Consider the following 15,945-nt stretch of genomic DNA (forward strand, 5'->3'; position numbering starts at 1 on the left):
TCAGGGCACTAAAATTAACAGTGATTCAATAGTTTGTGTGGAAACTGAAACATCAACATTTGGGTTTTACAACGGATACTCCGATTAGATTAATAGGTGACTAGGGAATTCACACAGCTGAGTCATTGTTTCAGGCTATCTGCAGATTCAGGCGGCCATCCTGGCATCACCTGCACTCAGGATACACTTGCACAATTACCTTTGCAGCTATGAAGGCTAGAAACTTTTTAGATTACCTGAGTGTCCTGCAAACTATATAAACACAGCGTGTGGACTGTCTATCTGACACTGCTGCCTGGAACCTTCCTGAAGTTTGCCCATCACTACCTCTTACTATTCACTGTTGCAGTTTACCAGGAGACAAACCTTTTGAGACACATTAGTGCTGCTTTAGGTGGACAGGCAACAGCTGGAAAATAAAGGGCCTCAGGAGCTCTGGGGATATGATGCGGAAGGTCATGAAGGCAGCCCCAGAAAATAAACAGTAATAAACAGCAAGGGGAAAATGTAATGTGTGGGGTGGATTTTCCTCCTCACTCCCTGCCTCTTGGAATATTTTCCTAGAATCACCTTGACCAGGCAATACAATAAAACTCTGTTTTCCTGGTGCTCCTCACTTTCCGCAAAAACGACAGGAAAACGTCCTCCTGTGGTACCCGACTTCCCACACTCTTCCCCCTTGCCCATCGGCATGCAGTGCCCATGCATCTGTAATGTCACCACCTCACTGACAGTATCTGATGCACAGGGCCCTTTCCCTTAGAGGTGTCCAGGCATCCGGCGCCTCTGTAAGGTTTCCTCCCTACATTCAGGTGTAACCCACCACTCTGGGTGTGTCATGTGTCCTCTCTCTGTGTCTGATCCACAGAGTTTAACCACCTGCCACCGCTCCTGGCTAGGAGGATTCATCTTTTAGTTCAAGGAGTAGAGGCCTGAGCCGAAGGTCCTGGGTTTAAACTCTGCTGGAAACCGGTGATGGGGCTACTACTACACAGGTACCTGTCGTACAGGCCTCTTCACCCCTCTGATTCTGTAACGTCTCTTCCTCATGCACATGTAGCTGGTGACAGGCCCTTTTCCTATGGCAGTGCCTATGAACCTAGTGCCTCTGCAATGTCCCCTCCCTGCTGCCCAGACCCTGACCCCCTTGGCTGGCAGTACCCGTTCACCCAGTGGCTCTGTAACATTTCGCTCTCATGTGCCTCTCTCTGTTCCACAGACTACTTTCCACTTTCCATGTATATAGGCTGGAATTGCCTATATACATGGTACCTCACTAAGGTCCCCTCCCTACTTGCAGGTACCAGTTGTCTCTCTTGTCCGCACAGAACCAGCTTTGCAGCAGCCTGGATTACTTGTTGGCTTATTTATTTATTTATCTACTTGTTTTTCCCTTCAGAGCCATTCTTTACTCCCCATATGTTATAATAATTACAAGTGATAAGTTAACAGCTGGTCGGCTATTCTGGGCTCAGCAGAGCCGCCCGCCTCTTCCTTCCCTCCCTCCCACAGCTCTGGGTCAGCTTTTTGGCTCCAGCAATCAGGGATTCCTGTGATTTCTTAGACCCCTAAGAATCGGAGCTTTTCCTCAAACACCATCTGTCTTCCCCTCTCCCTCCCTCCCTCTCGCCATACGGCAAAGTGGTGATTTTGTGATTGTGACATCCATCTGTTGCCATGGAAAAGACTGAAATAGCAAAGGAATGTGACTCCCCTTGCTAGGAGGCCACAAAAAGAGATAGTGAAGGGTATTTTTTTCCCCCGTTGGCATCAGTGTCCTTCAGCGTCAGTGATGATAACTGAGGGCCGAGCAATAATCCCATGACAGGTGTACGATACCAGGAGTGATTCTGATTGGGAGCTGTCTCCTGGGCCTTGCACCTCACTTTCTTGACCTGTTGTTAGAGATTTCAAACAAGCGGGTCAAAACAGTCTAAAGCCATGTGCCCCTGGCATTCTAGTGGGGAATCCCCATCAGTGCCCCCAGACCGACCCAATCCAAACACAATTGCTGACAAGATGATGACATTCCTTTGTTATCCAGTCTCTTTCCCCCATGGAGCCCCTGAGCCACCTTGGCCTAGTACGCAGCTGCTATTGCTCCACTCTCAGAAACTCATGCTAAGACCATCCCAGGAATCAAGTGTCAGGAGCTACTCTCCCACCAGTAGGTGGGTCATTTCAGGAATCCACCACCTTGGGAACATTGTCCCAAAGGACATTCAGGGAGCTGGTCTTTTGTGGCACAGAAAGGAGCACAATCACCGGTAAACATATTCTCTTTTGAGGGGATCTTCTAGAATCCCTCATTTACTCCCCTCCAGGCCATCACAGAATCTTGGGCTCGTCTACATGAGAAGTGCTACAGCGGCGCAGCTGCACCGCAGCTGGTGACGATGCTCTATGCCGACGGGAGAGCATAATAAAACCACCTCTGCAAGAGGCGGTAGCTATGTCGGCGGGAGGAGCTCTCCCGCTGTCCACACTGGTGCTTAGGTCGGTGTAACTTACGTTGCTCAGTGGGGTGGCTTGTTCACACCTCTGAGTGACATAAATTATACTGACATAACCTGTAGTGTAGACAAGCCCTTAGAAATGTAGGCCTGGAAGGGACCTCGAGAGATCATCTAGTCCTTCCCCCTGTGCTGAAGCAGGACCAAATAAATGTAGACCATCCCTGACAGGTGTCCAACCTGTTCTTAAAAACCTCCAATGATGGGGTTTCCACAACCTCCCTTGGAAGCCTATTCCAGTGCTTAACTTTTTAACTCTAAGGGTAGCTTTTCCTAATATCTAACCTAAATCTCCCTTGCTGCAGATTAAGCTGATTTCTTCTTCTTCTACCTTCCTAGACATGGAGAACCATTGATTGCCGTCTTCTTTCTAACAGCCTTTAAAATATTTGAAAATTGTTACCAGGTCCTCCCTGTCTTCTTTTCTCAGAACTAAACGAATCCAGTATTTTTAACCTTTCCTCATGGGTCAGGTTTTCTACACCTCTTAATATTTTTGTTGCTGTCCTCTGGACTCTCTCCAACTTGTCCACATCTTTCCTAAAGTGTGCCGCCCAGAACTGGACACAGTGCTCCAGCTGAGGTCTCACCAGTGCCAAGTAGAGTGGGATAATTACATCCTGTATTAACAACACTCCTGTTAATACACCCCAGAATTATATTAGCCTTTTTCACAAGTGCATCTCATTGCTGACTCATGTGCAATCTGTGATCCACTCTAACCCCAAGATCCTTTTTGGCAGCATTTGCTACCTAGCCAGTTATTTGTGCATTTGATTTTTCCTTCCTGAGTGGTTACAAAATTCACTATTATTGATGACATTTTGGGTTACAAATCAATTATTTAATGGTCATCAGCTGACTTCCCTTTGTGCATATTGCTGTCCACCTCACCCCAGCCTAAGCCAGCACGAGGTTATAAAACTGCCCTAGTAGAGACTCTGAAACAGAAAATCAGATTTAAGAGGGAAGCTTGCAGCAGTCCATTTGGCTAATTCAAAGATGGGTATGAGAAAACCATGTGAGCAGTTCTAGTTCCAGGAGCTATTGGGGCATAAATGTGAATGAGATCCCTGCCTACTTTGCTATTCCTCGAGAAAAGAGAGGGAGACAGGGGCATTGTTGCATAAGGATTTCTGTACAAACCTGCAATGATATGGAGATGAGCTCCGTTTGGCTTATGTTGTGGCTTGAAGCAGTTTGCACCTGTGTGAGAGATACCCTGATGCACTTTCTATGCAAAGGGATCTCCTTTAAGAGTTAACATTATAGATGTACAAACTAGAAAGGCCAGGTTGGTGCTACTAGATCCAAGAGGTAGCAAGGTTGAGTGGCTCGAGCATCGACCAAGAACCAGGCACTTCGGAGTTCCAGCCCTGCCTCTGCCATTGAGTCATTATGCTGTCTAAAGTGATTTGTGCAACATCTCTGGGGATAATACTTTGCAAATGTATTGAGAGGAGGAGCTGGCTGATATGTGTACAGTGCTTTGGGAATGTAACATACAATGTAAATTTTTAGCAGTAGTATTCTCTTAGTTTTAGCACCATGTGCTATTCAGGTATGGATGCTAGACAGGGTCACATGTTCTCTGAGCCATTTGAGAGTGGAAAGCTATCAGAAATATCTTGTGAGGGTTAACCATTGTTCAGTGACGCTCCTGCTGGCTAATTAGTGGCCGCATCATTGTTCCCTTTAGACTCCACCCTTGCTCTCAGCTAGACTAGAGCTGTGTTAGGTGTATGGCCCAGGAAGTGATAAAGGGCCTTTGTAGCGGTGCCATCTGAAATCATGTGATGTCCAGGTTTCCTTACTTTCACACAGACCAGGTAGAGTTCTCTCTTATGGAAGGTGCTGCACATTATGGGTACTCTTATGCAAATGACTTGCTAACATTCTGCATCTGGAGGGAAATGCCAGCAAGCTTGCCCGCTTTTCAAAACCCTCCAGAAACCACGCCTTCAAATTAATAGTGGAAATAAACTCAGGCATGTAAAATCCACTACATTGGTTCTCATTTACATGCCTTGCTACAAGGTAACAAGGTGGAGTTTGCTAACAGTGACCAGCAATTTATTTTAATAGCAATCCCCTGGGCCCAATTTTCACACCAGGGGCTTGAGAGAGCACCTACATCCCACATTAGATATGGGATGGATTAGAGGATTCTAATTGGTGCTTGCCACCAGCTGTGTAAAAAGGGGACTTACCTGCATGCTGCGTATCTGAATGCAGGATTGCCAGTCCTAGCAATGCCCCGATTTTGAAAATTGTATTCCATGTGTTAAATAGAATGGGCAAGTGGTAGGAAATGAGAGCCATGAGAAGAGAGAGGTTTTTGTGGTAGGACATGGTATTGGGACTCAAGAAAATCTGGATTCTATTCTTTTCTCTGCCTCAGAGTTTTGAGCGGTCTTCGGTATGTCCTTTCACCTCTCAGTGTGTCAATTTAGCCCCTCTAAAATAGGGACAATACTTACTTCCCACACAAGATTTGTGAAGCTGCATTAATCGATGGATGTAAAGGGCTTTCAGCTCTTCAGAGGATGCTATACAAAGGGGGTGTTATGCTGATGGCACACTTGAAAACTTAGCTGCAAAGTGAGTGCATTGATACATACTTGGGCTGTTGCTCGGGGGCTACAGAAAGAATCCCATAGCAGCTGGTGCCATCTTCTCCCTGGCCCACACCCTCTCTGGCAGGCTGCATGCTGCTGTCAGTGTCTACGGGAGGAGCCTGGTTGCAGATGGTGTCTTCTCCCAGACCCTCACTCCTATTGGAGTGATGTCTGTGCAGGTTGTCCTCTTTCTGTGTTTCTCCCGTGGCTCTAGGATCATCTCCAGGCAGCAAAGTCAAATTCTCTGGAGCCCTCCTGGGAAAGGAGAAATAATTGTAATGAAGTGGCTTTTAGCCCACGAAAGCTTATGCCCAAATAAATTTGTTAGTCTCTAAGGTGCCACAAGGACTCGTCATTGTTTTTGCGTATAGAGAGTGTCTGTTCCTCCCAAGCGAGCCAATATGATGCCCTTCCTTCTTTCCCTCTCATCAGGGACCTCTCCGACATCAGAAAATGACCCTCCAGCTCTCACCTCCACTGATGTGGATTGCACTCTCAGCAAATTTGCAGATGATACTAAACTGGGAGGAGTGGTAGATACGCTGGAGGGGAGGGATAGGATACAGAAGGACCTAGACAAATTGGAGGATTAGGCCAAAAGAAATCTGATGAGGTTCAATAAGGATAAGTGCAGGGTCCTGCACTTAGGATGGAAGAATCCAATGCACCGCTACAGACTAGGGACCGAATGGCTAGGCAGCAGTTCTGCGGAAAAGGACCTAGGGGTGACAGTGGACGAGAAGCTGGATATGAGTCAACAGTGTGCCCTTGCTGCCAAGAAGGCCAATGGCATTTTGGGATGTATAAGTAGGGGCATAGCGAGCAGATCGAGGGATGTGATCGTTCCCCTCTATTCGACACTGGTGAGGCCTCATCTGGAGTACTGTGTCCAGTTTTGGGCCCCACACTACAAGAAGGATGTGGATAAATTGGAGAGAGTCCAGCGAAGGGCAACAAAAATGATTAGGGGTCTAGAGCACATGACTTATGAAGAGAGGCTGAGGGAGCTGGGATTGTTTAGTCTGCAGAAGAGAAGAATGAGGGGGGATTTGATAGCTGCTTTCAACTACCTGAAAGGGGGTTCCAAAGAGGATGGCTCTAGACTGTTCTCAATGGTAGCAGATGACAGAACGAGGAGTAATGGTCTCAAGTTGCAATGGGGGAGGTTTAGATTGGATATTAGGAAAAACTTTTTCACTAAGAGGGTGGTGAAACACTGGAATGCGTTACCTAGGGAGGTGGTAGAATCTCCTTCCTTAGAGGTTTTTAAGGTCAGGCTTGACAAAGCCCTGGCTGGGATGATTTAACTGGGAATTGGTCCTGCTTCGAGCAGGGGGTTGGACTAGATGACCTTCTGGGGTCCCTTCCAACCCTGATATTCTATGATTCTATGATTCTATGATTCTATGATGTACATTATTATTAGCCCCACCTGCTACCACTTGCTTACTACAGGGCCTTAGACATGAGGAGAAAGACTTTATAAGTAATTCCACTGGGATAGATTGTGCCTTTAAGCACAGCCCCAATCAAGGAGCGCTGCATAAGCTACCCCAACCAAGAATAACCCCAGGCGGCATCATGCCTGAGACATAATTCCTTGCTCCAGGAGAAAGAGGGGTGAGGAGTGGGCTGTACCAGCCGCAAACTTCAACACCCCCTTTCCGGCTCAGCTCCACTAGTTGGTGCATTTGGTGGGGGGACTCCCATTCCTTGCCCCTTCCTGCATGCTCCCTGCTCCCTTGCTCTAGATGGGAAGTAGAGCCCAGTGCTGGACTATTTTAAATTCTTCTCCCATCCCACTCCCACTATTATGGCAGCGGGTCCTGTGGGCCCCACGGGATCCTGGTCCCACTGCAGGGCTCTACACTTGTCCTGGACAGGGCTCTAATGTGAAGTAAAGTGGGAGCTGCGTGCCTGTTTGCTCCCGGGCACCCATGTAGCCCACACAAGGATTTATGGGGGTGGGGAGGGTTAAGAACATAAGAATGGCCCTACTGGGTCAGACCAAAGATCCATCTAGCCCAGTATCCTGTCTTCCGACAGTGGCCAGTGCCAGGTGCCCCAGAGGGACACCTTAGTCTTTTTACTCCCCTGCATGGGTCTGTAGTCCAAGGGCTTGCCTGCACTTAAAACACTGCCGCGGCGCCACTGTAGTGCTTCAGTAAAGACACTGCCTATGCTCACAGGAGGGCTTCTTCCCACAGCGTAGGTACTCCAGCTCCTGCAGAGGCAGGAGCTAGGTTGATGAGAGAATTCATCCATTGCCCTAGTGCTGTCTACACCGGGGGGGGGTTAGGCTGGTTTAACTGCATCATCCAGGGGTGTGGATTTTTCACAGCCCTGAGCAAAGTAGTTATACCAACCTCATTTCCTAATGAAGACCAGGCCCAAGTCACAGTCCAGCCTTCAGTGTAAAGGCTGAGGGGGGTGCTTATTTGCCTCTATTGTACTTGTTACTAAAAATCAGGCGTATAAGAAACTAGAATACCCAGCGTTCCCCATTCTCTTATTCTATTAATGATAATTATATATACAAACACGTTGTATAGGCTAATAAAAGATTAACAGTTTCCGCCTTATTGTATGTGCGGTGTTTGATGTCATCGATAATTGTGCATGTGATTCAACAGTGCATTACTCCCGTTTTACACTAGCATTTTCCCCGATAGAACCGATGTGACGCTGAAGTCATGCCGCATTGGATCACACGCTGTGTGTGCAAATAAAGTGCTTATGAAAGGTATTGGAGACTGAAGTCCTCTGTCCACAGAACAGATGCGGTGTGGATAGGGTGACCAGATGTCCTGTTTTTATAGGGACAGTCCCATCTTTTGGGACTTTTTCTTATATAGGCACCTATTACCCCCACCCCCTGTCCCGTTTTTTCACAGTTGCTAGCTGGTCACCCTAGGCATGGACAATGAGAGTGCAAACCTTCCCCACGCTGCTCTGTTAACAGGCCTCAGCTCTGATGTGGGAAACCTCTTGTAAAGTGTCCATGGCTCATTCAGTCCCCGGCCTCCCTGCTGAGACTGCCAGCCAGGGTGCTAACTGACTTCCGTTTGTGATGTGGACACCTGTCCACTAGGAATTGGACTGACAATATCAGACTCATTTCACATATGGGCCACCCAACAGAGAAACTGAACTGCCCAAACTAGGGGCAAGGTTGGGTTGAGACGAGGATCAGAAACACGGGAGGGAAAGATGGTTGATGAGTACAAAATACATAGGTAAGTGGATCTAGTACACACAAGGAAGAAGAGAGCTCCTATTGTGTGGATAGCGCTTCCAATTTTGTGGACACAATCCATAGCATTTGGACCTGGTCTATAGAAAAAACAATTTAGTTAAATTGATGCAGTCCCCTAGTGTGCATTCAGTTATGTCAGTAGAAACATGGTTATTTCAGTATAACTTGTTTTGATTAAACACTTCTCTGTCGACATAACTGCATTTCTGCTAGGGGGCTGCCCTGATTTAATTAATCAGTGAATAAACTGAATGTAGGTGAGTCCTTAGATGTCTAAGTGCTATGATATGTGTCTGTAATTAATAGTGGATGAAAAATTGGGCCTATAAAAATAGAGGCTGCTTCTTAGATCAGGCTCATAATGTCTCCAGAGAGGTCTGTGTTCTAAAATAGGTCAGTCCCTGCATGTATGGCAGCAGATGGAACAGGTGCAACCTATGGTTTTCTACCTCTCTGTTGTACATCAGACCTCTAAGAGTCTGGGATTAATGACACCAAGACCTGGTCTACCCTTAAAAGTTTTGCTGGCATAGCTATGTCGGGTAGGAATGTGAAAAAACTCACACCTCTGTCCACGAGAGCCTTAGGATATGTCTACGCTTACCATTTAAAGCGCAAAAAGTCCCTTTTTTACACTAAAACCGCGGGAGTGTCTACACTTGTTAATGACTTTTTGCGGTGAAACTGAGAAGTTTCATCGCAAAAAGAAAACCACCTTCACAAGAGGCATATAGCTTTTACCACTGTTCTTTTTGTGCTGCTGTGAAAGTGAAGACACGTTCTACCAGCGTAAACCCCCTTTGGCCTCTGAAGGATATCCCACAGTTCCAAAAGTGGCCACTCTGGCCAGCATCTCTGCTGCTCTGCTGCACGGAGGTCCGCCCCTCCCCCAGAAAGCCCCGGGAAGTTTGAAATTCCCTTTCCGTTAGGGTGACCAGATGTCCCGATTTTATAGGGACAGTCCCGATTTTGGGGGCTTTTTCTTATATAGGCACCTATTACCCCCCCACCCCCATCCCGATTTTTTAACACTTGCTATCTGGTCACCCTGCTTTCCGTTTGCTTGTAGATGTGGCAGGGAAAGCAGCCAGACAGCAGGCGGTTTTTTAAAAAATGCCATGGAAGAAACCAGGAAGTAATAGGGCTGCTGGGACATGAAGCAGGGCAGCAAGGGGCACTGAGCAGGGACCCAGAATGCCTTCCTCTCACCCCCCCCTTCCCACAAGACTTATCGAGAGAGCTGCACTGTGGGATAGCTGCCCTACAGCGCTGCTCTCATCGGGGATGGAAGTGCTGCTGGTGAAAACACTCTGACTCCTGAGGAATTGAGTGGGTACACAAACCAGCGCTCTACTTTCGCTGGTTCTCTATCACCGGTGAAATTCACAGCGCAAAAACTCTGTAAGTGTAGACATAGTCCTAGTCGGGACACAGTTATACCAGCAAAACAGTCCTTTTGCTGGTGTAGCTTATTTTGTTCGGGGAACTGGGATAAGCGATACTGGCAAAAGAAATCCTGCTAAAATAAGCTGCATCTCCACTAGGAGTTTTTGCCTGGATAGCTGTACCAGTATAGCTGTACTGCCAAACCCTTTCTGATACAGACAAGACCTAAGACTTGAGTTGTGCTGATGCTCCTTTACTGAGGATCTATATCCTGACCTTGTAGAGGAACGGACCCCGTTGATACATAGGCCTCTTTCCAGTCAGTTCAGAGCTGTGTGTCTGGAGGTTTTGTCTTGCCTTAGGCTTTGTCTACACTGGCACTTTGTCGGCAAAACTTTTGTCGTTTAGGGGTGTTTAAAAAACACACACACACCCCTGAACGACAAAAGTTTTGCTGACGAAAAGCGCCGGTGTGAACAGCGCTTTGTGGGCAGGAGCGCTCGCCCGCTGACAAACAGCAAGCTACGCTGCGTGGCTTTTAGCGGCATGGCTGTAGCAGGACACCGGTGTCACTAAAAGCTTCGTAGTGTAGCCATACCCTTCAATGAAGTCTTAAAAGAATTTGGTCAAAGCCGCCAAATGCATGGTGGAGATAGCAGCGCATGTGAGACCGTATCTCACGGCCAGTTCACCTGGGAATCTGCACCCACTCATTAAATGCTGCTCTTTTCTTGCTGAGCTCTGCTGAAGAGCTCAACAAAGATATAAAGCTCCTGCTCCTTGTCTCTCAACTTTTGCTCAACTCTCTCCATTTCCTAGTCCCATCCCACATTAGGAGCTTATAAATGACTTTCCCTTCCCTGGGCTTCATGTTTTCCCACCTGTTTTTCACTGTGCGCCCTCTCTTTTTCAAAACGAGAGAGCTGTGCGTCTAACCAGAGGAGGCCTGGAGGCTTTTCTGAAGATATGTAATGGCATCTTTCCCTTCTAAACCTGAAATGCCCAGAATATGGAGATTGTTTCCCCTGGCCTGTTTTCCAGGTCATCCAATTTCTCCTCAGAGCTGCTCATCCCCTCAGGTCAGGGAAGACAAATCCCCCTTTATGCCACTTGTATCACCGGCTACTTTTTGTAGCTCATTTTCTAAGTAAGACATTTGGGATTTAACATGAGAGCCCTCAACTCTGAGGGAATGTGTGTCTATTAAAATGCCTGTTTTTTTTCTCTCAGCTGCTATCTCCTGTACTAAGCTCTGCATCCCACTGTCCTAGGGAGGAGGAGATTGCCTAAGCAAGTGAGTCTTTGGCCTCTTATGTATTTAGCCATCTGAATCCATCTGTGGCAATCCAAGAAGTATCTGGGCAGTGTTTTTTGGTGTGCTTTTTTTTAACTTTTTGAATTTTTGTGATTGATGGGGTGTATACACCTCACGTGGACAGCAAAAAGGTTACTGGGAGCCCAAAGGCTCAGCTAGCTCACTGGTGGCACCTGGAGGGTGCATTAGGTACAGTTCGTTTAGCAGACCCAGCTGGGTAGGAGCTGGGTCATGCCATAAAAGGAGGCACTCAAAGCAGCGAGGGCAAGAAGGCCTTGGGAGCCTCTCCTGAGAAGGGAGCTCTGCCAAAGGGCCAGGGACGGCAGAGACACTGAGAAGCAACAGGAGTGGCCTGAGTCCCTGTGGCGGGTCTTGACCAAGGAGCAAGACCGCCGGCAGGTAGCCCTGTGGGTTGGTGCTCTGGAAGAGGAGCACGGAGCTGGGGAGAAGCCAGAGAGACTGAAAGCTGAAGCGTAGGATGGTCAGAGTGGCTTACGTCCTGTGTGGTTCTGTTTGGGGCTTTTCTGCAGGTGAGCCCCAGGGAGTGGTCTGGGAATCCCCTGTTCTGAAAGAGCCCTGGAGGGGATGGAACCTGTGTTGGTGACTAGTGCAGTGCAGGGCATTGATACTCCGGAAGGGCTGGATGGTAGCGTGACCTGGCCTGAGGGCCATATCACCACGCTAGGCCATAGGAGTCCAGGGGAGGTGAAAGTGTTGCCATGCTGGGCCTCACTGTGAGAGGGCGCTCTGGGATGGTGAGTTTGTCTCATTGTAGTTAATGAGATGTGAAAACACTGATGAATAATAAGATCAAATTTCACTTGAGGAGAGCCGACATCAAGCTGTCATCATCTCCCAGGCACCATGTGACCCTCAATATGCCTTTCCTCTTCGGCCTGTCATTTTAATTGAAACACACCCACTCTCCAGCTCCATGTGTAGGTGGCAGTAACTAACACTCCCAAAGTTTTGTCCCCGTGTGCACTGGATCTTGTGGAAAGCCTGGGATGGATTCTTCTTGAGGGGGAAGGAGAGTCGGCCTCTCTCGGTCAGGAATACAGAGTGGGCAGGTGGTGGTGGTCGGATCTTTCTGGGACATTACACTTTCCAGTCTGGGCGTTCGTGGAAGAACTCATTACCGGTTCAAAGCAATGCCGTGCCAGGTCATTGCCTGTGACTGAAGATCAAACAAGCTCTGCTGTGGAGCTCTGTCGGCACAGCCATTGCGGGAGGGTGAGAGCGAGCATCGCTGCTCAGGATCCTGGCTGCGTGGTGTGCTATGTGCACGGTGTTTGTTGCCCAGTGAGAAGACACAGGGAGGGGGCGGGAAGCCTCGAGGCTTGTGTCCCTTTGCTCTTTGGTTGGGATCCGAAATGCTCTGCGCAGTGCACCTTCTGCTTGCTTAGCATTAAAGCTGTGAAGAGCCTCTGCTGGACTGTAATTATTACAGCAGGGTCCACACAAGTTGGCAGACTCCACCAGGCTCTGCTTTAGTGGAGGTTTTTGGAGAAAGGCTCCAGCCAATCAGCCGGAACCTGTAGGATTGTGGGTGTAGGGAGGGAAGAAGTAGGGGCTGGTGGGCAGCTTTTTCCCCCTCTGGAAGACAACAAAGCCCCTTACAAAGAACATGAGACCCTATTTTGAGGAACTGAGCCCTACCCCTACAAAGTAGAAGGGTTAGCTTATGGCTTATACAAGAGTAAACGGTATAGGGTACCTTGCCATCCCATTAAAGTCAGTAACATTTAATTGAAAATGTAAAAAGATAAAAATGGAATCAGCCACTTTTGCTGAATACTTTACGGTCTCCACAGTCAGACCCAGGGCAGGGCCATGCTTTGTGGGCTAGTGCGTAAATACATAAGTACACACAGAGCTGTCATGAGCTTTTGTCACATTGCAGATTCCTTTGCACCTGCACTCATCTTTGGTCAACTAAGGTTATGCTTTCACTGCCAAAAAGGTGAGTTTTTTGGAGTGGGATAAACAGTTTCCTTGCTGTAAAATCTTAGTGGAGACAGGCACCTGTCGTGTTTACCACAAGATAGCTAAGGGAGGTCAGCACTACACCCCTACCTGGGTTGACCTCACCTAGTCTACCTCATAGTAACACTACAGTTCCTCATCCCCACTGGGTTTTTGCCTGTTAAGGGTATGTCTTCACTAGCAACGTTAAAGCATGTACTATGTAATCACGGCACCAGCGCTGGGAGAAACCACCCCCATGAGGGGTGTAGCTACCAGGGCTGGGAGTGCAGCTCCCAGTGCTGGTGCACTGTCTACACTGCCACTTTACAGCACTGAAACTTGCAGCGCACAGGGGGATGTTTTTTCACACCCCTGAGCAAGAAAGTTGCAGTGCGGTGAAGTGACAGTGTAGACAAGGCCTGACTTAACCTGTGGTAAAAGCACACCTTTTTGTAGCAGTGAAGACAAAGCCTTAGGTGATAATGGGGTTCTTTGTTCCAATCTCTTCCCTTGGGAGCATGTGTGAAGGGGCTAAACCACAATTAGCCTGACCTTTAAAAGACAGATATGTGTAGAAACTAGGAATGAGATGTTTTGCCCTGTGCCTTTGGCATCAAAGGATGGGAATTATTTTATGGCCTTGTCTACAGCAGCAATTTTAGGGAAATCTCCTACCACTGGGATTAAGAGTGGGAGAGTGACAAGCCACTGTCCTTTTTACCATCATGTTATCTAGACCTGATCTGTGCAAGACAACATGGAGATAAAAATGCCTGCATCAAGACTACACTATTATTGTTATTGATCTCTTTATTTGTATTGTGGTAGCACCAATGTGCCCTGGTCCATGTGCTAGCACTCTCACCCTCCCAAATACCATTGTTAGGGGAAAGATAGGAGATCTCCCTAAAATTGTCAGTGTAGATGTACCCATCAGGCAGTCCCTGATCTTAAGATAAACTCATGATGGACTCTCTGATGTTTTATCACTGTTTGCTCACCTCTGTTGTGTACCGATACTGGCCTCATATAGTTATTTCATTGTCTAGTTTAAAGAAAAGGGTAAGGATTTAATTGCACTGAGCTAGGGAGGTTTGAAAGAGCCCTGTGTAATCCACTCTTTGTATCACTGTGGTGTGGGGTATGCTAAGTGGCTTAATTGCTCTGAGATTTGTGCATGCCCTCTGAAGCACTGATTTATAATCATTCTTGGGATCTTAAAAATGCTTTACAAAGAGTTGCAAGGGTTCTTACTCCCATTTCACAATTGGAGAAACTGAGGCACGGAGCCATGAAGGTCAACATTTTCTGAAGGGCCGCTGATTTTTGCCCCAAAGCTGAAGGTATCTCAAATTATTGGCGACTTCTGAAAATTTGGAGGCAGGTGACTTGTGCAAAATAACACGGCAAGTTAGTCAGCAAAAGACCCCAAGTCTCCTAATTCTGTGCGTCTGATTTCCTTTGCACTTACACTAGTGTAAATCAGGAGTAGCTCTGTTGACGTCAGCACTTGAGACTTGAGCCATTTGGTATGGGAGAGAAATAGATGAAGAAGTGTCTGTTGCTTGACCCCTTCGTGTGGCTTTGTTGTATTTTAGAATTTGAGAAGTTTTAACTGCTGGCCCTTATGGAGTAAGGCTTATTGTGAGTGTCTGATGTTCCTGTTCTTCACTTTCCTTGGGATAATTTTCCTGGGCTTCACTAAATCAACATCAGAATTACATCAGCTATTGCATTTTTAATTGGATTAGTCCACTGTCCCCTACCATAAAAAGAAAAGGAGGACTTGTGGCACCTTAGAGACTAACAAATTTATTTGAGCATAAGCTTTCGTGAGCTACAGCTCACTTCATCGGATGCATGCAGTGGAAAATACAGTGGGGAGATTTTATATACACAGAGAACATGAAACAATGGGTGTTATCATACACACTGTAATGAGAGTGATCAGGTAAGGTGAGCTATTACCAGCAGGAGAGAAAAAAAACCTTTTGTAGTGATAATCAAGGTTGGCCATTTCCAGCAGTTGACAAGAATGTGTGAGGAATAGTGTGTGTGGGGGGAAATAAACATGGGAAATAGTTTTACTTTGTGTAATGACACATCCACTCCCAGGCTTTATTCAAGCCTAATGTAATGGTGTCCAGTTTGCAAATTAATTCCAATTCAGCAGTCTCTCGTTGGAGTCTGTTTTTGAAGTTTATTTGTTGAAGAATTGTGACTTTTAGGTCTGTAATTGAGTGACCAGAGAGAGTGAAGTGTTTTCCAACTGATTTTTGAATGTTTATAATTCCTGACATCTGATTTGTGTCCATTTATTCTTTTACGTAGAGACTGTCCAGTTTAACCAATGTACATGGCAAAGGGGCATTGCTGGCACATGATGGCATATATCACATTGGTAGATGTGCAGGTGAACGAGCCTCTGATAGTGTGGCTGATGTGATTAGGTCCTATGATGGTGTCCCCTGAATAGATATGTGGACACAGTTGGCAACGGGCTTTGTTGCAAGGATAGGTTCCTGGGTTAGTGGTTCTGTTGTGTGGTGTGTGGTTGCTGGTGAGTATTTGCTTCAGGTTGGGGGGCTGTCTGTAGGCAAGGACTGGCCTGTCTCCCAAGATCTGTGAGAGCGATGGGTCGTCCTTCAGGATAGGTTGTAGATCCCTGATGATGCGTTGGAGAGGTTTTAGTTGGGGCTGAAGGTGACGGCTAGTGGCGTTCTGTTATTTTCTTTGTTGGGCCTTTCCAACTACTACAAGGACAATACAATACAAGGTAATACCAGGAGCTGGAGTGCCGATGCGAAGCGCAGTCAGGAAAGTAACAGATGCTTTCCTCATGGATTGTATTTTCTAAATGGACAACCAACCTCATTCTCAATTACTGAG

The 15,945-nt window shown here is 47.1% G+C and overlaps 1 protein-coding gene across 1 annotated transcript in view; it reads right to left on the minus strand.

Annotated features, from left to right (window-relative positions):
• The window catches only part of LMNTD2 (lamin tail domain containing 2), a 64,156-nt gene that overhangs the window by 43,523 nt on the left and 4,688 nt on the right, over positions 1–15,945 (minus strand). The window contains exon 3 of the mRNA XM_074954734.1: positions 5,135–5,386. Within this exon, the coding sequence (XP_074810835.1) occupies positions 5,135–5,386 (252 nt within the window). The remainder of the gene's footprint in view (positions 1–5,134; positions 5,387–15,945) is intronic.

This window comes from Natator depressus, chromosome 6 (genome assembly GCF_965152275.1).
Source record: "Natator depressus isolate rNatDep1 chromosome 6, rNatDep2.hap1, whole genome shotgun sequence".
Taxonomy (NCBI): domain Eukaryota; kingdom Metazoa; phylum Chordata; order Testudines; family Cheloniidae; genus Natator; species Natator depressus.